Source organism: Stegostoma tigrinum, chromosome 26, assembly GCF_030684315.1.
Source record: "Stegostoma tigrinum isolate sSteTig4 chromosome 26, sSteTig4.hap1, whole genome shotgun sequence".
NCBI lineage: Eukaryota > Metazoa > Chordata > Chondrichthyes > Orectolobiformes > Stegostomatidae > Stegostoma > Stegostoma tigrinum.
The window spans coordinates 41,826,040-41,851,216 of record NC_081379.1 but is presented as its reverse complement, the minus strand read 5'-3'; the positions used below and the strand labels follow the sequence as shown (position 1 = coordinate 41,851,216).

At 40.9% G+C, this 25,177-nt stretch overlaps 1 protein-coding gene across 8 annotated transcripts in view; it reads left to right on the top strand.

The window, feature by feature from the left end:
• LOC125464226 (apoptosis-inducing factor 3) overlaps window positions 1-25,177 on the top strand; it is a 120,637-nt gene that overhangs the window by 85,437 nt on the left and 10,023 nt on the right. For 6 of the 8 annotated variants that reach the window (XM_048556457.2, XM_048556458.2, XM_048556453.2 and 3 more), the window contains 8 exons: window positions 114-229; window positions 2,206-2,277; window positions 4,436-4,499; window positions 5,434-5,510; window positions 5,873-5,990; window positions 13,717-13,815; window positions 19,167-19,242; window positions 21,350-21,388. In XM_048556457.2, the coding sequence (XP_048412414.2) occupies window positions 114-229; window positions 2,206-2,277; window positions 4,436-4,499; window positions 5,434-5,510; window positions 5,873-5,990; window positions 13,717-13,815; window positions 19,167-19,242; window positions 21,350-21,388 (661 nt within the window). The remainder of the gene's footprint in view (window positions 1-113; window positions 230-2,205; window positions 2,278-4,435; window positions 4,500-5,433; window positions 5,511-5,872; window positions 5,991-13,716; window positions 13,816-19,166; window positions 19,243-21,349; window positions 21,389-25,177) is intronic. The other 2 variants (XM_048556462.2, XM_048556459.2) reach the window with 1 other exon arrangement.

Here is a 25,177-nt window from a genome sequence, read left to right as displayed (position 1 = left end):
AGAGTTCAGCTTTAGAATTCACACACAGCCTTCAGTAAAATACAAGGGAAGTTGAATCTAATAATTGAGGATGAGGGAGGAGATTGCATTACAGAATGGTTTGTTCTCTGCAGGGATGGAAGTAGCAGCCTACCTCACTGATAAAGCCCACTCTGTGTCCGTTGTGGGGATTGAAAACATTCCTTTCAGGAAAGTGCTGGGAGAGAAAGTTGGACGATCAATCATGAAGGTAAGTAACAGTAGGAAAAGGAGATATAATTAGCATACATTAAAGGCACAGGCTAAGCTTGCTTGTAGAAAGATGTCTTCATAAAGACTGAACCAGACCAGATCCTCAGCAGCGAAAGATATTTTGAAAAATGCTGTTTTGCTAATGACTCCCAGTTAATTTGTTCATACCTTAATTGATTTAAAGTGGTGTTGTCAATGGTGGAGGCATGATCCAATGGAAAGAGTGAGATCAGCAGATATATGGTGACACCATTACCTGTCAGTTCCCCTGCAAGCCACTCACTGCCATGATCTAGAACTACGTTACTGTTCCTGCACTGGCATGGGGTCAAAATCCTCATCCACTACCACCTCCTCAATTAGGGATCAGCAGTGAGAGCTGGCCATGCCAGTGATAACCAGATCCCATGAATAATCAACAAAACAAAAATCATGACCCACCCTTAATAACCGACATTTTTGTGCGATGCTGAGGGAATGCTGTATTATCAGAGGTACAACCTTTCAGACAGGATCTACAATTGAGGCCCTGCAGCCCTCTCATGTGAACATTAGGACTTTTTTTTTCTGCCTGTTATAGCATGGAAACAGACCCTTCGTCCATGCTGACCAGATTTCCTGAACTGAACTAGTCCCATTTGCCTGATTTGGCTCATATCCCTCCAAACTCTTCCTATTCATATACCCATCCAAGTGGTTTTTAAATGTTGTAGTTGTACCAGCCTCAACCATCTCCCCTGGCAGCTTGTTCCATACAAGCACTACCCTCAGAATGAAAATGCTGCCCCTCAGGTCCCTTTTAAATCTTTCCCCTCTCACCTTAAACCTAGGCTCCTCTAGTTTTGGGGAGGTTATGGCCTAGTGATATTATTGCTGACTGTTAGTCCAGACACAGGTAATATTCCAGTGATCTGGGTTCAAATCCTGCCATGGCGGATGGTGGAATTTTTTAGAAATCTGGAATTAAGAATTGTTTAACGATGACCACTAATCCATTACCGATTGTTGGAAAAACTCAACTGGCTCAGTGATGTCCTTTAGGGAAGGAAACTCTGTCTTCATCTGGTCTAGACTACATGTGACTCCAGACCCACAACAATGAGGTTGACCCTTCACTGCCCTCTGGGCAGTTAGGGATGGGCAATAAATGCTGGCCTAGACAGTAATGCTCATATCCCATAAATGAATATTAAAAGATACTCCCCCACCCTGGGGAAAAGACCTTGGCAATTCACCTTATCCATTTTCCTCATGGTTTTACAAACAATATGGCTAAAACTGATGATCGTGTCATTATCATATTTCTGCTATGTACAGATTGGTTGCCATGTTTCCCACATTACAGCAGTAATGACATCTCAGGAGTAATTGATCGGTTGTAAAGCATTTTGGAATGTCGGGAAAATGCTGTACCTGTACAAGTTGCTTCTTTTTCTTTAAGCCTTAAAAACCTACAACAGAAATGATTAGATTAGATTCCCTACAGTGTGGAAACAGGCCCTTCGGCCCAACAAGTCCACACCGCCCCTTGAAGAATCCCACCCAGACCCATCCCCCTATAACCCACACACCCCTGAACACTATGGACAATTTAGCATGGCCAGTCCACCTAACCTGCACATCTTTGGACTGTGGGAGGAAACCGGAGCACCCAAAGGAAACCCACGCAGACACAGGGAGAGTGTGCAAACTCTGTGTAGGAAGTGATGTTTAACATGCACAGTTATGTCATCAACTCCACCATTAAAATCAGTTCAAAAGCCACAAATCATGCTGTTCCAGAAAACTCTAGGTGAGGTTCAAAGTCATTTTCCAAAAAGAATTTTCTGGAATTATCCAGCAAATGAATGAAGGAAGCACTTAGCTCACATGACCCATCAGTGAGGGTGCCTGGAATGAACCTTCGGACTATGAGCGCTGATGTTACTCATGGATTGATTCTACTCACTGCTGCATGTGTTTTGTCTGATGCAGATGTTTGAGACCAATCGTGTGAAGTTCTACCTGCAGAATGAGGTCTCAGAGCTGCGGGGACAGGATGGAAAGGTACTGAACCATTGCATTAAGATGTTACTGGAGCATTGCTCTCTTAAACAGAGAAATCTAGAAAATAGGAGCTGGAATTATCCCTTGGAGACTGCTTCGCCATTCGATACGATCTCAGCTGGTCAACCAACTCAATCTTCTGCTTTGCTCCTTTTCTCTTTGTTGGCTGTTCGTCGTTACAACTAGCATTGTCTCTGTTTGCAGTGCTTTATGGTGGTGGAATTGTAGCTCGGGTTATTGTGTGGGAGCCAGCTGTCTCAGGGAGCAGTAAAAAAGCTACATAATTCACTGAAATTTGCATCACAGGTAGGCAGGGTGGTTAAAAAGGCGTTTAGCACACTTGCCTTTATTGCTCAGACCTTTGAGAATGGGAGTTGGGGCATCATGTTGAGGTTGTACAGGACATTGGTGAGGCCTCTTTTCAAGTACTGTGTCCAGTTGTGGTTGCCCTCTTAGAGGAAGGATATTATCAAATTGGAAAGGATTCAGAAGAGATTTACGAGATTGCCCAATGGCAAACTAACAGGCTCTGATTTCCCTCTCCATTCCCTGCAATCAAGATAAAACGGGTGATTGACCTGATCTTTTCACATTGATACAGGTTTTGTTACACCATAATAACCCCAATGAAATGCTCTTAGGATTGTCTTATGCTGACTGCAGGAGATGATCAGCGGAAGGGTCTCACTATGATGAATGGAATGGAAGGTTTGAGAAATAAAAATAGACTGGAAACATAGAACATAGAACAGTACAGCACAGTGCAAGCCCTTCAGCCCACGATGTTGTGCCGACCTATTATCCTACTAAGATCAATCTACCCTGCATACCCTACATTTTACTATCCTCCATATGCCTATCCAAGAGGCGCTTAAAAGTCTCTAATGTATCTGACTCCACTACCACTGCCGGCAGTGCATTCCACACACCCACCACTCTCTGTGTAAGGAACCTACCTCTGACATCTCCCCTATACCTTCTTCCAATCACCTTAAAATTATGCCCCCGCCTAATGTTCATTTCTGCTCTGAGAAAAATCTCTGACTAACCACTCTATCAAGTCACCTCTCATCCTTTTTTGCTCCAATGAAAAAAGCTCTAGCTCCCCCAACCTTCCCTCGTAAGACCTGCCCCTCCAGCCCAGGCAGCACCCTGGTAAATCTCCTCTGCACACTCTCTAAAGCTTCTACATCTTTCCTATAATGAGGTGATCAGAACTGAACACAATATTCCATGTGTGGTCTAACCAGAGTGTTATAGAAAGGCTGAGTGAAGGAGGTTGAGCAGTGGCTGGGTTGAGGTGTTTAAAATCACAAGGGGCATAGATAAGGTGAATGACAATGGTCTTTTCCCTAGCATGGGGCGTTCAAAATTAGGGGGCATATTTTTAAGGTGAGAGGAGAAAGATTTAAAAAGGGCAACTTTTTTTATACGGAGAGTGGTTCATGTGTGGAATGAACTGCCAGAGGAAGTGGTGGAAGCGGGTACAGTTGTAACATTTAGAAGATGTTTAGACAAGTTCACGAATAGGAAAGATTTGGAGGGATGTGGGCCAAATTCAGGCAGGCCGGACAAGTTTAGTTTGGGATTATTGTTCGTGTGGACTGGTTGGACTGAAGGGCCTATTTCCATGCTGTATGATTCTGTGACTATAGTCCTATGGTTCTTTGGGGAGATAGGTGAGTCAACACTCTCTTACCTCACCAAGTAGTGATCATGTCACGCAACATCCCAGGGAAGCAATAGGAAGGTTGGTAGCAGTTGTAAGTTAGGTGCCTGTCTGAGATACTGTGGTTAAGCGTGAAGACCATGGGCAGCTCCCAGTGTGACTGGTATCTGCAGGAAGGCACAACGTGGCGACGATTGTGCGCGAGCTGGCGCTCATCATGACCGTGTCAGCTCAGGAAGGCACCAGCTTTAAGCTCATGAATAAAGGAGGCACTGGTTACACAGTAGCAGAGATCTGAGAGCAGATCAGCCTCACACTCCACGCTATCTTCACTGAGCGGGAAGGCAAAGGTGGAGTTTGTTGATGACACTGGGTAAGGAGAAAAAGAAACAGAGATCCAAGATTTCCAAAGAAACAAACTTTTCCCTGAGGTGATTTGCTATCATGAACCACCCAACAGCTAACACTTTCTGTTTTATCTCAATCAAGGTGAAAGAAGTTGTTCTGAAAAGTGGGAAGATCCTACGAGCAGATGTTTGTGTAGTTGGAATTGGTGAGCACATTTCCCAGGGAGCTTCTAACTAAACAGTTTAGATTTTCTGTTTAGTCTTGGTTCAGGATGAGGACAATGTGCTTTCTCCTCCCAATGGCTGTGCTATGAGCGATATGTAGTTCTCAGTGTAATATTTTCAACAACCTTCCCCTTTAATTGTGAGAATGCCCTGAGATATACCTGGAACATAAGGTGTTTCTACAACTTTGAGGAGGTTGTCTTTAACCTAACCCGCCCAATGGCAAACTAACGGGCTCTGATTTCCCTTTCCATTCCCTGCAATCAAGATAAAACGGGTGATTGACCTGATCTTTTCACATTGATACAGGTTTTGTTACACCATAATAACCCCAATGAAATGCTCTTCGGATAGTCTTATGCTGACTGCAGGAGACAATCAGTGGAAGGGTCTCACTATGATGAAGAGGCAGTGAACAGACTGCCATGCCTGACAGATACTAGTGAAAAGCACTTCCTAATGATTAAAATGATTTTGAAGTGTCCAGTTTGTCTTTTTGGGTTCTCTAAAACTAGTTAAAGGCTAAAAATGGCCAGGCATTTGAAACAAAGTTAATTAAATTGGACTGCGGGCAGTTGTAATGTACATTACGGCATCATCTGTGTGGAGTTTGCACCTTCTTCCCACATCTGTGTGGGTTTCCTCTGGGTGCTCTGGCTTCCTTCCACACTCCAAGCATGTGCAGCTTGGGTGGATTGGCCATGCTAAATTGCCCATAGTGTTCAGGGATGTGTAGGCGAGGTGGATTAGCTATGGCATAGGCCGGGGTGTGTGGGTCTATATGGGATGCTCTTTAGAGAATCATTGTGGACTTGTTGGACAACAAGGTCTGCTTCCACACTGTAGGAATTCTATGATTCTATGATCTCAGCCAAGGATGCCACATGGATCATGCTTCTTAATTTTCTCCTGTAGGTGTAGTTCCAGCTACTTCATTCCTAAAACAGAGTGGCATCAACATGGATTCTAAAGGCTTTCTTCCTGTCAATAAGGTAATGTGCATACCACAAAGAACCATCTAGAGAGTATTGTTACATATTTGTGTCCTAACACCCCAAGGATTGCAGTAGTTGGAAAAAGCAGCAGTTCACCATCAGGGTAGTCAGAGATGAACCAGATACACCCATGTTCCATGAAAAAAAAATAAAACAAAATCAAGCAGTTCCATGAAGGATGAAGCCTCACCACCATCTCCAGGTGACTCGGGATGAGAAATAAAAGTCACTTTGCCAACGATGTACACCTCCTTATAATTCACTAAAATGACTTGTCTACAAGTTAGCATTGTACTATAGGAAACTGGAAAAGAAGATGATAAACTTTCGAACTTTCCTCTTCTCTTGTCCCCCCGCAGCTCATGCAAACGAATGTGCCTGGGGTCTTTGCTGCTGGTGATGTTGTCACTTTCCCACTGGCCTTTCGCAACAATAAGAAAGTGAATGTGGGTCACTGGCAGATGGCGCATATGCACGGTAAGTGGCACTTCCCTGATGGCATTGCTGGGCAGGAGGGCAGTGAGACCTTTCTGCATCTCAGTGCTGTGGGTGGTATCGGTCCACAGTTATCAGCAAGGAGCTTCACATTCAATTCCTGACCAGAACATTTGTAGAAAGGATCAACATTCACAGACTGCGTGAATGAAGACCCCACACAGAATTATTGTTCTGATATCGTTGTGATTTTCCCATTAGGAAAAGATGCAAGAGGATGGCTCATAATTCTGCAGGGATTCTTCCTGCCATAACCTTGAGAGAAGGTCAGTAGGTCCTTGGGAATCCTGCTGATGTCCATTCAAGGTTGGAGTGGGAGATGAGGAAGAAAATAATTTCTTGTGCAATCTAAATGCAGAATGACTCGGGTCATGTGATGACATCCAGGCTCATCTGCATATTGAGTTTCTTAAAGGAACATCACTCATAATCCATTGAGGAGAAGCTGCACAGAATTTCTGACCCAGTAACGCATTGTGACTGAGAATGGAGTGAATAAGATGGCAGTGAGAAGGAGAGTAATTTTTCTGCCTGTCACTAATCTAAAGGACTAGGTTGTTCATTACTGAAGTGGTCACACTTTTGCATCCTTCATTCCTGCTGCTTTGGCTCCTGGATATGTCACTGTCATTGCTAAACAAGCAAGGCATTGCAGTGGGCACTTGACCTTACAGCCCAAATTCTGAACGGGGAAGATTACCATATCCGATCATGGACTTTTTCTAATGCAGCTAGTCCTTAGTCAGAAACAGTAGGGAGGTCAGAAGGAGATAAAATACTCAAAACAGTGTAAGGAAATGGATATTGTCACTTCTAAGGGGAGTGACATAAAATGACAGGTGACTGGAAGATTAGCTACATGTTTGTGAATTAGATGGGGGTGCTCTACGAAGCTATCACCTAATCACTATTTGATGTTCTCTATGTCAGGGAGACAGTGCCATAAGCAGGCTGTTGAGTATATTAAAGCCACTATACTTCAAGCTCTGACAGCCCTCATGCTGTCTCTCCAGGGATCTGTTTTCAATACAGATTCCAGCATCTGCAGTAATTTGCTCCTAAGGTGAGCATACCACATTGAAAGCAACACAAGTAAATCACTGTTTTACCTGGAGGGAGTGTTTGAGACCCTGCACAGTGGGAATAGAGGAGAACAATACAGGGGCAGGCATTACATCTGCATGGGAAGGTGGCGCGGGTAGGAGAGAAGGCATGTTGTGGGTGATGGTAAAATGAAGTCTTGTGTCACAGGGATAACAATCCCTTCGAAATGCTGAAAGGTGGGAAGTGGGAAACTCGGTGAGTGCGTCATGCTGGAGGCGGCAGTTGATTGGAGCAGAAAGTAAGGATTAGGATAAGGATGGACTAGAAGAGGTGAGAACAGAAGTGCAGGCAGGAATGGACATTGTTTCTGTCAACCACAATTGGGTAACATCACTGAAGTGTGTAAGATCTTACGTGGCCTTCACAAGTTCAGCACAGAAAGAATGTTTCCTCTTGTGGGTCAGGCCAGGATTAGGGGGCATTTTTTTAAATTAAGAATCACTCTTTCAGGACAGAAATGAGGGGAATTTCTCCTAGAAGGTTGCGTGACTTTGGAATTCCCTGCCTCAGGAGGCAGGGTCATTAAATATTTTTAAGACAGGGTAAATAGACCCTTGTTAGGCATGGGAGTCAGAGGTTGTTGGAAGTAGATAGGAATTCAAAACACAAACAAATCAGCCATGATCTTATTGAATAGTGAAACAAACTCAAGGGGCCAAATGGTCCCTTTCTGCTCCTATTTGGAATGTCCGTATGTACGATGGGCTAGCATCCTGAGATAAGGAGAAAGAAAAATTGATTGCAAACACTGATATAGATAATTCATTTAGGATCTGGTAAGCAGAAATGAACCAGAGAAAGGTAGGGGAAGGAACAACAGGGTAATATCTTAGCAACAGCATTCATTTAAAATAAAGGTTGAAAAGACAAAGACTAATGTAATAGATTGGAAATAAAGCTAATTTTGAACATATGAGAACGGAACTTCAGATGAAAAATTGGAGGAGGATATTAACAGAGAGAGAAAATTGGGAAATTTAAAATCAGTGATTAACAGAGTCCAGGAGAATTGTATTTGGCTTGAAAACAAGACACTAAAACAAGCTCTCCAACGATGAAACCCATAGATGAATAAGGGAGATAAGGACAAAATTGAAACTGAAGAAGATGGCACACAATAACTACACAGACAATAAAGGAGGATGACAAATAGGCAATATGAAGAGGTTAGAAAAGAGGTCAAGAAGTAATTGAGAAAGCAAAGTGGAACTAGAAAATGTAATTATTAAGCAATATAAAAAGAAATAGTAAAATATTTATAAGCATCTGAATAATGTGCAAAAGCTGTAGTCCAAGTAATGATGGTCTATGCAAAGATTATAGAGTAATGTTAGCAAGGTGATAACTGTAAGCAATTATACAACTCAGGCAGTATGGAATTGCAAACTGATCAGTAAGGTGGGTGATTCAAACGCTCAGAATTCTAAAGGTCATTCAATTCTGCTTTGATTACATACCCAGTGGCCTTGCCCCGAATGATATCCTGCTGCTAATTATCCGTTATCTGTAAGTGTCTGGCTCTTGCAGCTACAAGCTCAGTTTGTTGCTCAACAGTAAGCTGCAAACTCATCTGGATGTCACCAAGATGTTTGAATAGCAGACTGGGCAGGATGGGAAAATTGTCAACATTCACAAAGCAGAGATCCGGAATCCTCCTTGTCTGTAAAAATTCACAGGTCACACAGAACTGGCTCCAGCTGATTAAGGAAGCAGTGCTCAGAAAGCTTGTGATTTTAAGTAAACTTGTTGGATTGTCACCTGGTGTTGGATGACTTCTGACCTTGTCTATCCCAGTCTAACACCAGCACCTCCACAGCTTGTCTGTAGGACTGGGCTCTGTGCTGGATATATTTACAGACAGAGTGATCAGGAAACACATTCTTAATTGGCTAATATTTCACAAGGAGTGCAGTCTGACACCCCCTCCAAATGATTTGATTTATTATTGTCACATGTACCGAGACACAGTAGAAAGTATTATTTTGTGTGCTGACCAGACAAATCATTCCTTACATAAGTGCATCAACGCTTTAGAACAGAATGCAGAATATAGTGTTGCAGCTACAGAGAAGGTGCAGAGAAAGATCAACTCTAATATAGGAGAGGCCCAATCCTAATGTTGATAGCAGCAAGGAAGAAGCTGTTCTTGAATCTGTCAATACACGTTTTCAAACTTATGCATCTTCTGCCTGACAGAAGAGGGTGGAAGAGAGTACAGGTGGGGTGGGAGGGGTCTTTGATTATACTGGCTGCTTTCTCATGACAGTGGGAAGTATAGATGGAGCCAGTGGAAGGAAGGCTGGTTTTCGTGATGGACTGGGCTGCGTTCACAACTCTCTATAATTTCTCACAGTCTCAAGAAGAGCAGTTGCCGTACCAAGCTGCGATGCATCCGGATAAGATTCTTTATGTGATGCATTTACAAAAATTGGTCAGAGTCATCATGGACATGCCAAATTTCCTCAGCTTTCTGGGGAAGTAGAGAAATTGGTGTGCGTCCTTGACCATAGCATTGACATGAGATGGACCAGGAAAGACTGTTGGTGATCGTCACTCCCAGGAACTTGAAGCTTTCAACATCTCCACTTCAGCACCATTGATACAGACAGGGGCGTGTCCTCCAGTCTGCTTCTTGAATTCGATGACCAGCCCCTTTGTTTTGCTGACATTGAGGGAGAGATTGTCATCTTTATACCATGCCACCATTAAGCAGTCCATCTCCTTCTTGTACTCTTTCTCACCATTGTTTGAGGTATGATTCACTATGGTCGTGCCATCAGCAAAGTTGTAAATAGAGTTAGAGATAAATTTGGCCACATAGCTGTGATTGTATAAGGAGTATAGTATGGAGGCTGAGCACGTAGCCTTGTGGGGAAGCAATATAACTGGGAAGTAAATGTAAAGTCTAACGGCCTTTTACAATGCTGAGTTACACACCAGTAAAGGGAGAGACGTTTTTCTGAAATCCATAAAAGCATTGTGCCAACAGTATATAACTCAGGTTAGAACTAATTCAGATTTAGATCTAATGAGACTGAATGTTGTTTAAATGATCATGATTTGAGCTGACCCTAAGATTTCAAAAGCTGCCTCTCTGGTGTAAAAAAAAGTTCTCTTCTGTAAGAAAGCAAAACCGCTCCAACTTGCAAAAGTCACGTAGTCTCCTGGAGGGACAATCAGACAGACTAAGTCTGTCAAATGTAATTGACTAGAAATGAAGGCAATTGACCTGAAAATGAAAACTATAAGTGCAGAAAACCTGATGTTAAAAAAACAAAATTGATTGACTGAATTTACAGGGGAGCTGAGGGTACAGGCTGGAAAATCGAGTTAACCCGTAATTAGATCGGTCATGATCGAATATTAGGCAAACTCAGAAAGCTGCCCTTTAGAGCCACCAGAGAAGGGAAGGACTGGTCTCAGCTCTCCATACCAACCATCATTTGGTAGTGCTTACTTCTGCAAACATAAGAGTGGAGCCACTGAGGGGAAACACAGACTAAACTCGCAAGCGGTGGCAACAAAATAGCAGTATTTTTAAATGGTTTGTTCTGATATCGATCAGGGAGACAAACAAGATGGTTCTAATATTAAAAGAAAAGTTCAATAAAGGAAAAAGACATTTCAGATAGAAAGAGGAGGGAGATAATTGTCACATTAATTGGCTCCCGTCTTTGTTTTAAGCCCCTCTTAGCCAGTCGCAATGAATATCTCATTTTTAGCATGTAGCTATCGCCCTTCAATTAAACTTAGTTAATGTAGCAGTTAATGTAGCGAAGCTGCTCTTGAGTGTATAAAAAGGTGCATAATGAAAAAAGCAATATCAAATGCACAGACAAAAGGTAAGGACCTTACAAAGAAGAGTGGTGGGGTATCTGATACAAAGATGATGATGAAAGCATGTGCTGATTACAAATTTTTAAAATCTGAGTTACGTAGTGATTTGGTTTGATTAATTATTGTCACATACCAAGATACAGTGAAAAGCATTGTTTTGCATGCTAACCAGATAAAATATACCTTGTGTAAGTACCTCAGGGTAACAGAACAGAATGCAGAATATAGTGTTACAGTTACAGAGAAGGTGCAGAAAAAAATCCACTCTAATATCTAAGAGGGCCCTTCATAATGCAGAGAAGAAGCCATTCTTCAAGTGAACCTTGAGTCCAAATGTTTAGCTGATGACTGGCTTCTTCTGTAATAGAGAAGCTGCAGATATCCTGGAGTTTTTGGTGAATCACTTTTATTGCACTTTACTGACTTGTTTCTGAGCTTGAAGGCGATAAAGAGAAAAAAGAACTTCCAGTATTGTTATTGTTATATGTCCATGTTGCGTTCTTGCCCTGCTTTGTTACTCAAAACAAGCTACTGAAATGTAGCCTGTTTGTATATCCCAGACACTAGCCCCATTGTCTTTTCTCTTTTAGTTTTTTTTAATGAGAGATGGATGTTGCTGATGTGGCCTGCATTTATTGCCCATCCCAAATTGCTGCTTTAACTGCATGGATTGAGGGGCCATTTGAGAGTCAACCTTTTGCTGTGAGACTATAATCAACCACATTTCTAAGTGTCTGGATTGATGTTAGGCTAGACCAGGTGGATACAGCAGATTTCCTTCCCTAAAAGTCATTGGTGAACCAGATGAGATTTTATCACAATCAACAGCACTATTGCAATTGGTTGCTAGTAGTCTAGCTTTGTTATTCCAGATTTTATAAAATTCAAACTTAAACCATTTGCTATAGTGCAATTCAAACCCATATCCCCAGAGTATTAACCTGGGACTTTGGGATTACTAATGCGTCCTCCTCAGTTTCAAACTGAACATTCCACAGATAACCTTTCATCTCCAAGTTATGTTGTAAGGGTGAGTTAAATAAATGATGCAAATTTCTTAAAGCTTCAGAGTTTCAGTGTTTCTTGATTAAAGTATTGGGTTTATACCAAATTGGACAATGTAGTGAACATAAAGGAAAAAGGTAACAATATACCAGAAGACATTAATAAACTTGCAAAATGAGCGTTTAATTGATAAATTCATTTCAGTATGCACACATAAGAGGGGGAGCCTGTTAGCCTAGACGGTAATCATGTGGTTCAGAATCACGCCAACAGTGTAGGTTCAATTCCCATTCCAGCTGAGGTAGTCACTGTGCCCCTTAGAATGAAAGACAATGACAAGCCACTGATTAAAAAGTTGCCAAAGAAAATTGCTCAGAATGAATCATCAGCAGACAATGAACCAAGGACCAGACTTCGAAAAGAGAACTCAGAGGATGGAAGAGAATACATGTGAAAAGGTACATTTTTGTTGGAAGAATTAAAAGACAATATATTGTTGGATAATAACTCTCTGAATAGGATACAAGAATACAAATGATCTAGGTATTAGAAAAAACATGAAAGCAAGCAGCAGAGGGTAATAAATTCATAACAAAGAAAACCAAGAACTGAGGTTAATTTCTAAATAGATTTGAAAAGTATGAAAATCATGCTAAACTGGTATTGTACTTTACGGCTAACGATAACATACTGTGATCACTTCAAATTTCCATATTTATAAAAAGGACCTTCAAGGCATTTGTGTAAATGTAAGTAGGTTCATAATAATGCTGGCAAAACTGAGCGGCTGTAAATATCACAAAAGATTTAACGGGGCCGGGGCCCTGTTCTCTAATGAAGAGAAGGCCTAGTGGATGATCTAACAGCTATTTAAGATAATGAAAGTGTTCGATGGGACAGATATAAAGTAGAAGCCGCATTTTCTAAATGCCATAAACCTTAGGCAGCTAACTCATATTTTCAATAGGAAATTCAGGAGGAGTTTCTTTACTGAGAGACTGGTGTGAAAGTGAATGTAGGGGCTTAGCATATTGGCATCAATAGAAGATTAGCTGGAAATAGGTGTAAATGCTTTTCAGGTTGGCAAGGTGTAACAAGTTGTGTACCATAGGAGTTGGTGCTGGGTCCTCAACTGCTTACAATTTACATAAATGATTTTGATGAGGGACCAAAGGTAAGATTTACAAGTTTGCTGATGACATAAAGATAGGTAGGATAGTAAGTTATGAAGAGGAGTATTGTGTGCAGTTTTGATTTCCTTATACATGCTGGGAGTGCAGGCTAAATTCCTGCAGACCAGGGGGTATGTCCCATGAGGAAAGATCAAGCTGATGTAGGTTATATTCTCTAGAACTTTGAAAAATGAGAAATGACCTTACAGTGATCAATGGGGCAGAAAGGATGTTATTGCCCGGTTGGATGGCTGGAGAATCAGGAGAAATGGTCCCAGAATAAAGGAGTGGCCACTGAGGACTGAAATGAGGAAGGGTTGCTTCACTCAGAGGGTGTTGAATCTTTGGAATTCTCAATTCCAGAGGATTGCGTAGGCTCAGTCACTGAATATGTTCAAGACTAATAGATTTATAAATATTAAAAATGTCAAGGGATACAGGAATAGTGCAGTGAAATGCTGTTAAAGAAGAAAATCAGCAATTATTTCGTTGATACACAGAGTAGAATCAAAGGCTGAATGGCCTACACCTGTTTCTATTTCCTATAGTCTTATACTAACTGATTGTCCCTGTGTTTATGCCCTTCCTAGGTCGAATAGCAGCTCTCAACATCCTGGGGAAAGGAATTGAAATTAACACAGTGCCATACTTCTGGACAGCTATGTTTGGGAAAAGTATTCGCTATGCAGGTAATGTCACCCTAATGTTTCCATTTCAGGACTATTTACATGAAGCGGATGGGTATCAAACCATTACTTCCTGAAAGAAATCTTTGCGATTGGGTCCCAAGGATATCAGAATTTCACTCCAGCAAAATCAGATTTCAGTTCCAACAGCAATAAATAATCTTTCCCTTCTTATAAATGCAGAATAATGATCAGGAAATTGTAGTAAAGTTTCCATATGGTAGGCTAATTAGTAAAATTAGATTTCAAGGGTTTCAGGGTGAGCTTGCCAATTGTTTACAAAATTGACTTAACGGCAGGAGACAGAGTGTGATGGTGGAGGGTTGTTGTTCGGACTAGAGGCCTGTGACCAGAGGTATTCCACAGGGATCAGTACTGGGTCCGCTTTTGTTTGTCATTATATAAATGAATCAGATGAGAATATAGAACGCATGCTTAATAAGTTTGTGGATAACATCAAGATTGGTGGTCTAGTGGACAGCAAAGAAAATTGTCTAAGATTGCAGAGGGATCTTGTTCAATTGGGTCAATGAGCTGAAGAGTGCCAGGTAGAGTTTAATTTGGATAAATGTGAGGTATTGCATTTTGGTAAAACAAACAAAGGCAATTTGGGTAGAGTTGTAGAACTGACAGATCAAGGGATTCAGATACATAATTCTTTGAATTTTACACCAAAAAGGTGGTCAAGAAGACATTTAGCACGCTTGCCTTTATTGTTCAGACCTTTGAGCTATGGGTATTGGCTGTCATCAGAGGTTTAAAAATGACATTGGGGCAAATTTTTTTACAAAGAGAGTGATTCATGTGTGGAATAAACTTTCAGAGGAATATTATGGATGCGGGTACAGTTACAACAATTAAAAGACATTTAGATAAGGACATGAATAAGAAATGTTTGGAGGGATCTAGGCCAAGCAGAGGCAAGTGGGTCTAGTTTAGTTTGGGATTATTTTGGGCATGGACTGTTTGGACTGAAGGGTCTGTTTCCGTGCTGTATGACTGTGTGAATCTGTAACTAAGAATGAATATATCGGAAACAGATAGAAAATCCTTTGGTTTCTGCACAGATAAGTCAATGGCTTAGATTTTGCAGTCAGCAGTGAAGAGATTCATCTTACAGTTCTCTCAGCTGAGAGCTACCCACAAAGAGTTTTCATTGGCTCTTCAGCAGCAGGCAACTTTAACCGAGTGTTCGTGCTGTAACTACAGGCCTGTGTGCTGGTATGGGAGATCTGCAAGATGGTTGAGGAGGACAAACAATGGTTGGCTTTTGATTCAAGCCAATTGAAGAATGCCATTGAGACAAGCAAGTCTAAATCAGGAAATATAAGTTAGATTTAAATCAGGTACAGAAAGCAAAATCAAATAGGGGGAAATAACTCAAATTATAAAAAAAGAAGAAGAGATGATGCAGAATAATAATCTTTACTACTTGAACAACTTTGCAATAATAACTAATTCCTCAGGAAGGAATGAAATTCCACATTTGTAAAATGAAGTTTTCAGGGCCAGAGAGGTGCTTCAGCAACAATTATGACTGATTTTGCATTCAACTTTTACATGTATTTGAAAACATCGGCCCTAACATTTTTTATGTTAAGTGGGCAAGCAGAGTAACTTCACAACCTCACAATAATTGCAATGCCAAGTTGATAACCTTAGTACTGTAGCCTCCCTCCCTTCTTAAACAGGTGGGTTACATTAACTATTTTCCAGTCCTCTAGGACCTTCTCTGACTTAGTACTGCTACAGCACAGCCTGTGGAGCAGCAGGTTAATCAGGGCTGCAAATTCCAGATATCCCTGTTTCACAATGCATGTGCAGACACCAGAAGTTATCGTTTGATTTAATCTGCAATAATAGGAAAAACAGAAATAAATAAATAGTGGGAAAGTGTGAGAAGGGCATGGCAATAATAGCTCTGTTGGCCCTACTGTTGTTCTGAATACAAAATCCAGACCAATGTTTCAGACCCTCTCTGTCTGTTACATATCGGATACAGCTGCTGGGTAGATATCAGAACTGGAAAGGAGAACACTATTTAAATTGGAATAGAACCAAGTGAAGCGGAAGGAAAATAAATTAAAGGATGGTTAAAGGAAAATCAATAATTAGGATGTTCAGGTTTTTGATAAGGTACCTTGAAGGTTGGCCATTGTAAGACTTCAGGACTTGAAAGTTATTTTTAATCCGCAAAAACAGTTCTTTTAGGTCAAGGGGGTGAAATTAAATTGTTAAAAATTTGAAACCTGAGCTCAAATTCCTTCAATCCATTCATATTTTATGTAACAGGTGTGGGACAACAGGCAGGGATTAGTGGGCTTTTGGGAGATGAGTCTGTCATTCAGTTATACAAGCTTCCTGTTTTAACTCAAGTCAAAATGGTCACAGGAAACCTGGCAGGTAAAGGGAGGCAAAAAGTGTTGGATACCTTGGTAAATTGCTCCAGTCCCATCAAGGTTTTCTGTGATGAAGAAATCGGTAAACTGTATGAAGGTGCTGAGCAAGACTGGCCGGTGAGTTGAGATGAGATAAGGTGCAATTGTTCATACTTCACTAAAACAAATAGAAGGTGGCAAAGAGGATAATTAAAATGACATGTGCTGGAAGCTTGGGGGTCACATGATCAGATTGAATGGTGTCAGGGACAAGGGAAGAAATCATGGAGCATGGTGCTTTTCTTGTTTGTAGGAGAAATAATGGGGAAGTATGAGAAAGGTACAGCAATAATCATGGGTGATTGTAATCTAGGTGTAGATTGGCTGAAGTAGTTGATTGGCAAAGGTGTTCTGGACAATGAATTCATGGAATATTTTTGGGACAATTTCTTTGAGTTCTGGATTCAAACATTGAGCAGGCTATTCTAGATCTGGTAATGTGCAATGCGATAGGAATGATTAACAAGGTCAAATCATAAGCAACTCTTGGGAAAAGTGACCATAACACGATTGAATTTCATGTTCCATTTGAGGGAGAGAAGTTGGGTCCAAGACTAGTGTTTTAAACCTAAATGACAATACCAATGAGAGTATGCAGGCAGAGTTGGCTAACTTGAACTGGGAATCAGGTAAAGGAATAGGTCAGGAGAAAAGCAATGGCAGACGTTTATGAAACTACTTCACACTCAGCAAAGATATATCCTAGTGGGGTAAAATACATTCGAGGAAGTACACATCACCCATGGCTAACCAAGAAAGTCATCAGTATGAAACTGAAAGAAAATGCAACCAATTCTATGAAGATTAGTAGCAAAACAGAAAATTACACAATATCGAAAAAAGACAAAGACTGACGAAACAGAGGGGAGAAATTAGGGCACGAGAAGGAGCTAACTAAAATATAAAAATGGTATTCAAAAAGGAAAAGATTAAAGTGGTGTCAGTTCTCTAATAAATGAGCCTGTTGAATTTGTAATAGAAAGCAAGGAAGTGGAACAGATATTTTGCAAATCTTTTCGCTGCGGTGGGCAAAATATCATCCTGGCAATATTAATAAATCAAGATGGGTGAGACAGTGAGGAGCTTTAAACAATTGTAACCACCAAGGAAAGGAAACCTACAATATTGTTAGAACTGGCAATGTTCCCATGCCCTGATGGACTTCAACTTCGGCTCTTGAAAGAAATAGTTGCTGAGAGACTGGATGATTTCAATCTTGTGAAATCCACAAGATTCTGGAAATATCCCAGAGATGGGAAAATTGTAAATGTAATTCCTTTCTTCAAACTCAGGAAGGAGATGGAAATCAGGAAACTACAGACGAGCTGGCTTAACATTGGTCATCAGAAAAGTGCTGGCATCCATTATGAAGGAGATTTTGACATGACACTTATGAAATCTTAATATAAATATGAAAGGGATATCATATTTGACTAATTTATTAGAGTTCTTTAAGAAGGTAATAAACCATGTGGATGAAATGGAACCCGTAGATGTATGTGCACATTTCGGGAAGACATTTGACCTCACAAGTTACTATGCAAAATAAGATTTCATGGTGTAATGGAGAGCATATTAGCGTACATAGAGGATTAGTTAGCTAGCTGGAAGCAGAGAGTAGAGATAAATTGTCATTTTTGACTTGGGCAAGAGCTGACAGATAGAGTGCACAGGGATCAGTGCTGGAGCCTCAACCATTTATAATCCACATCAGTGGAACATATGTATGGTTGCTAAATTTGCTAATGCCACAAAGGTAGGCAGGAGAGTATGTTGTGAAGAAGACATAAGGTGTCTGCAGAGTGGTATAAATAAGGTAGGTTAGTAGATGAAGCATAAAGTGGTAAAATATGATCTTGTTCATTTTGGCAGGAAAATAGACAAACGAGATTTTACTTAAACTGCAGAATATTGCAATAGAGAGAGATCTGGGAACTACAAAAAGTTAATATGCAAGTCCTCTTTGACAACTAACTGATGTTGCTTTATTGTGTAGAGTAAAGGTGTTTTTAAGCTGATAACTCTGAATTAGTTGAAGGCAGGTAGAATGTTATTGTTCTTTACAAGGAGAATGGAAACTAAAAGTTGTTCATTTTTGCTACAGTTGTATAGGACATTGCTGAGATCACATCTGCGTGCAGTTCTTGTCTCTTGTTTCAGACAGGACAAAATCACATCAGAAGCAGTTCAGAGTGGTCAAGGCAGGGAGTTGAACAGAGTATAACGCAGAGTTTAATAGACTCTTGTTTAATGAAGAATCTAAGTTTATGGGGGTAGGCATGAAAGTACGGTCAGATTAATTCAGATCACATCAAATGGTGGAGCAAGCTTGAGGGCCTGACTGACCTATTCCTGTTCCGAGTTTATATGATCATATTTAATCTCTCCTGCCTTTCACCCTACTATACTGTCCTTCCTTCTTTTCTCCCACCCTTTATGTTCGGAAAGTCTATTTAATTTCTTATGAAATGTCACAGGCCGGAAATGTTAACTCTGTTCCTCACCAGCATTTTCTCTTCTTTGTTTATTTTGCTCCTGTATTACATTTCCTTGCAAGTTTCCCAATGAACAAATAACCAAAAAAAAAAGCTGTTGAGCTAAGAGTTACAGCTGATTAGTACTGTGTGGATTGGAGAGGGTTTGCAGGGACCCTATCACAGGGTTCAGTGCCAGGACCACTTTTCTTTGAGTTGGCCATAAGAAGCACAATCGCAAAATGTGCAGATAACACAAACAGCGCAGGCTTCAGAATGCAGGATCCAAAAAGGATTTCAGGAGAAGCAGCATTGTTGGAAAAATCAGCTTTTTTTTAGTGAGTGATACACCACACAATGAATCCAATCCATTTATCAACATATCTCTTAATTTATCTGATATAGAAAAACTTTCAGTCTTTGCAATTATTGGTTCTTGCAGGTCATGGGGAAGGATTCGATGATGTCATCATTCAGGGGGACCTGGACGAGCGGAAGTTTGTGGCTTTCTACACCAAGTACGTGACTATCCTCTTTGACAGCTAACTCATTTTGCTTCATTGTATAGAGTAAGGGTGCCTTTCAGCTGATAACTCTGAATCAACTGAAAGGCCACTTAGCAGGGAGTTTTGACTAACAAAGCATTAGCCAGCATAATTTCCCAACATGTAGTGACAAAATGTCACCACTGTATCATCAAATACTGCACTTTCTTCAGACAACATTATAAAGGGCGTTCTACAATGAGTGGCCATTCTAACGTCAGTAACTGATGAGTAGCAGGCAATAGTCCTGTCCCTCAGTAATTATAATGGCTCCCCTGAGGAACATCATTGAGGTGGGGGTAGGGTACGGGAATCATCTGATGACCCATTCTGTTCCCTGCAAGGGTACACCTGACCTCTGACCTTATCTTCCCCTATGAACCTTTGAACTCACTGCAATGTAGGAAATGTGGATGCATATCAGCATCCAAACATGGAGTGGTTCCAAGTACCCACAAGCTGTTCAAAGTAGTTCTATTCAGTAACAGTGACAAAGTTCCTCAGACACTGTTTTCTGCACTGATCTCTGCCCTTGCCAACACCAGTGTACAGAGCCTTGTCAGAAGCAGACTCAAGGGCATTCAATAACCAATATGTCATACATGGTTAACAAAGTGTGAAGCTGGATGAACACAGCAGGCCAAGCAGCATCTCAGGAGCACAAAAGCTGACGTTTCGGGCCTAGACAGTCTGATGAAGGGTCTAGGCCCAAAACGTCAGCTTTTGTGCTTCTGAGATGCTGCTGTGTTCATCCAGCTCCAAACTTTGTTATCTTGGATTCTCCAGCGTCTGCAGTTCCCACTATCTCTCATCATACATGGCTCATCATTTTTGTCTCAAATATCATGGTGTTTGGGGGCAATGGTGTAAAGCTGATGTTATAAGATCTGTTGCCTATTACAAGGGGATCTCTGCTACATGCGCGTTCCATACCTTCCTTTCCTTTCATAGTGCATCGCATCAGGCTTATCCACATTAAATTCCAGCTTATACCAACCTGACTGTGTCTTCCCGATATTTCTTATCGTCTGTCTGCCTGATATTTCTTAATGTCTTCCTTGCTGTCTGCCTACCACTGTTGTATCATCAACATATTTCTGGTTTTTGCCAGAAATCATCCATTTCCAGTCAAAGATAAAGTGGAGCTAACGCTCATTTCTGGCAACATCCATTGAGCCTTATCCCCAACCAGCCAGTCCCTGCTTCATCAGGCTTCCATATTCGCTTTTTCACCCTATGCCTGAAATATTCATTATCAATTTGTCAATTGATCTGTTCATTTGTCTTCCCCCCTCCACCTCCCTATCAGGCTACTGATCTGCCATTTTATCATTGATTTGGTTGACCCCATTCCCTAAAAAAACCCAAAGACTATTCAAACTCGTGATCTAACTGAGGCTGAAGGGAACCTCCCTGGGGCTGGGTGTTCACTGATGACCTGCATGAGTGGAGATGGGTGACCAAAAGAATTGGTGCAGACACCATTTTGCAATGGCTTCTAGCCTCTGTTCCTAAGCCAGGCAACAGTTGTGAAGGAAGGTGGAGAGATAGGGAGGGCAAGCTAATCCGCAGCCATGTTGAGACCAATCAGACGATTTAGGGGCTTGAACTTTACAAACTTTTATGGATGGAGTCTGGATGGTCCCTAATGCAGAACACCTTCAAGATGGTGATAGGCGCGCTGACCCCACTGTCAGACTTTCTCCACTTCCTATTTAGGGGTTGTGCCAAATATGGAAGTCCCTTCTGTTTACACCAAATTTTAGAACAGACAACTCCATGGAAAGGATTTACAGAAATTCTTGGACACCACCCCTGCAGCAGATAGCAGGAATACTGAAAATACAGATTACAGAATACAGATAACTGGAATAGCAGGATTGTGAATGCAAAATGGACCTTGATAATTCGGCTCGATAAATTATAATGAGCAATCTTTCATCACCCATTGAACCAAGCAGAATGGACCCCTCTGATGCATTATACTAACATATTTGACTCTTTATAGATGTTTCTTTCTATATGAAATAACGCTAATGTGTGTGTCCAGTGTTAAAACTTAAATTGTTTTACAATTTAGGAAAGCTACTGGAATGAACAACTGCATCCAGACCTGGAGGTAATATCAGAGTGTCTAGCTCACTGGTGGTATAAACCATCAAGACAACAGTTTTTCTCTCTGTCTCTCCCAGTCATGGTGCTGACAGCCACTCCTACTCACATACGCATAGCCCTGTTTAAACTCTTCTCTATCCATTGTCGGCCACTCACTCAGTACAGCCCAAATGCCTTGCAACACCAGCAGATCTCTCTTCAACCGAATCCAAATGCCAGTTGATTTATCAGTTATCAGTGGGGAGATGATGCTAGAGAGGAATGTCTTGCATTTACATTGTACATTTCACAACTTCTGGGTGTTACAGCCAATGAAATACTTTTGATGTACAGTCTCTGTCACAAAGCAGGGAAATGCAGCGGGCATTATGTGCACAATTACATCTCATTGATAGTAACATGATAATAGCTAAGTGTCTAAACGTCTGTTGTGCAGATACAGCAAATGATTAGGAAGCATATTGATAAGTTGGCATTTACTGCAAGGGGAATGGTATATACAAGTCAGGATGATGTAATACAGTGTACTGCAGCTTGGTGAGATTATATCTGGAGCACTGTGTACAGATTCGGTCTCCTTATATGAACATGGTTAGAATTGCACTTAGAAGCAGAGCAGAGAAAGTTCACTCAGTGTATTCCTTATCATCTGAAGAAAGTTTGGGCCTTTACCCATTGAAGTTCAGTTGAATGAAGAATGATCTTATTGAAGTGTAAAGGATTCTGATGAGATGCAACAGGATGGGTACTGGGAGATGTTTCCTGTTTAAGGGAATACCAGAACAGTTTAGGAATAAGAAATCTCCCCGTTAAGATTTGAGTTGAAGATAATTCTTTCCTCTCAGAGAGTCAACAGTCTGCGGAACTCTTTTCCCCATTAAACAGTGGAGGATACATCATTGAACTTGTTCTGGACTAAGTTTGATTTTTGATAAATAAGTGAAGCAAGAATTAAGGTGTGAAGTCAGGAAAGTGGAGTTGATACAACAACCAGATCAACCAAAACTTTATTTGATGCAGCAACGGTCTTGAAGGGCTGAATGGCCTACTCTTGCTGCTACATCCTATGTTCCTATGTCCTGAGAAATCTGTTTTTAGTCATATTGGCTCAGGGATAGGTATTGGCCAGGAGACAAGGAGAATGTACCTTTTCCTTTGAAAGGATGTGGATAAATGAGTGAATTTTAAGATAACTGGGTTAGGAACAAACAAGGTTTTTTGTTATATATGCAAATTGTTGTGATCTGAATGTGTTGGTGAAATGGTGCTGGAAGAAAATTCAACAATAATTTCAGTGACTGAAAGAAAGGAGAATCGCAGGACTGTGGAGTAAGGGGGAAGGACTGACGATAAGTGGGTAATTCTTTCAAAGAGCTGGAATAGACACCAAGGATTAAGTAGACATCCTTATGTGCTACAAAATTGTACGACTCCATGAAATAATGTTATGGAAATGCAACTGTAGACCCTAGGTCACTAGAGCACTTATACAACTGTACGATGTTAGAGCTGTAGTGGTGTTGAAATATAGGATAATAGGAATAGAAGGATGGTATAATAGAGCTTTGGAGGCACAATCATATAGAACAGGGTGAGTAGAGAGGGCTATGACCTATAGATGTATAAAAATGTATCACCATGTGTGTAGATATCTGTTATATTAGTTAAAGTAACTGAGTGAAAAAGAGAGTTTAGAGGCGTGACTATAGGTGGTTAGAGGTATGAGGCAAACTGTGATGAAGAACAAATATAGAAGTATAAAGCATAGGTGTGAAGGTATAGGCACATAGGCATTGTGATATGTATATATAGCTGCACAGATATCAATGTATAGGGACACACATTAATACATAAAGGTATAAGGGCAGGGATATTAATGTATGCATTTCTAGAGAAAAGGAGGTATTAATGTATATATGTATGGGGACACATATAGATATATATGTATTGACAGCTTTCTGAAGTTTACATTATTTAATTTGCTACCTGCAGAGCACAATCACTGACTTATAGAGCACGTTACTTTCCTGAAATGGAACCTAGTGAATCACTAACTCCCTCACCTGTATGTGGCCAAGTACTCTGGCAGTGGAGAGGTTAAACAACTTTGTCTTGAATTATAAAGCCAGCAATGAAAATTGAACTGATTCCTGAATCCTGGATTATACTGATCGCCACTTTCCCAAAGAAAAGACCTGCCGCTCTGCAAGAGTTGGCACCTGGGAGTCCTCAGTATTCTGTCAAAGATTGGCTGCCCATTTTTATGGGGTTGCAGCCCAAGTTCAGCTATGATCATACAGAAAGGGAGAGGATGCTCGATGGGCTGAATAGTCTCCTGCTCCTGCTAACAGTGTTCGCTTACACATTAAACAATTTTACTTTTCAGAGAAGACTCCTATCGGCTGCAATAGAAATATAGAAATGTAGAATATAGGAATAGGAGCCTCCTCTATCATTCAGTATGATCATGGCTGACCATCAGTCCAGTACCCTGTTCCTGCTTTTTCTCTGTATAATTTGATCCCTTTAACCCTAAGAACTATATCTAGTTCCTTCTCGAAAACATTCAATGTTTCGGCCTCAACCACTTTCTGTGACAGAGAATTTGACAGGTTCACCACTCTTTGCGTGAAAAAAATTCTTTTCATCTCAGTCTTAAAAGTCTTGCCCTGCATCTTTAAATTATGACCTCTAGTTCTGGACTTCCAGTCATTGGGAACATCTTTTTGTGCACTTTTTCTGCCGAGCTCTGTTAGAATTTTATAGGTTTCTATGAAATCCCCTTCATTCTTCTAAACTTCAGTGAATGTAGTCTGAACTGATCCAGTGTCTCCTCATTCATCAATCCTGCCTGCCCAAGAATTAGTTTGGTGAATTTTTGTTGCACTACCTCCATAGCTGGAATATCCCTCCTCGGATAAGGAGATCAAAACTGCAGACAGTATTGCAGGCAAGATCCAACCAAGGCTCTGTCCAATGCAGCAAGGCATCCCTCTGACTATGAAGGCCAACATACCATCTACCTTCTTCATCACCAACTACATTTGTGTGCTAAATTTCAGCAACTCATATAAAAGTTTCCCAAACCACACTACACCTTCCCCTTTCCCAATCTATTGCCAGTGAGAGTTAACCACAGTAGCAATGTGGATCTGCACCTCGCATAGGATTATAAGAAGTTTAGGAACATCCCATTCAGGCCCTCAAACTTTCTCTGCTATTCAGTGACATCAAGGTTGACCTGCACTTCCACTGTCTCTTTGTTTCATATCCATATTGATACCCTTAGCTGTTAAAAATAATTATGTTCAGCTCTTGGAGTTTAAATTGCTACTCTATGTTGGGTTTCGTTGCTGTACATTGTGTTTATCTGATTTATCACACAGCAATATAGAAATGATTGTAAATCCAAAGTTCATTTGCCCAACTTAACATGTCTTTGAATTTCCAAGTATTTCGACCTGCACTTGTCTCTCCAGAGAGTGTTCATCTTCCTAGAACCTTCTCTGAGTGTATGGAGTCAATCGCCTGTTCCGACCTCATTCATGAGCAATCAAACACAGCTGTGATCAGAGCATTAATTATGGAGAAGGGTAACATTGTGAATTCAATATTCAGACTCCTCACTCTACCCATTCCCAAAAACAGAAACAAGTCCTGGTTGACATCTGATTCACCAACGTCCTCTAGGGGAAAGAAATCTGTCGTCCTTACGTGGTCTGGACTACACGTGACTCCAGACCCACAGGAATGTGGTTGAATATTAGCTGTCCACTTAAAATGCCTAACAAAT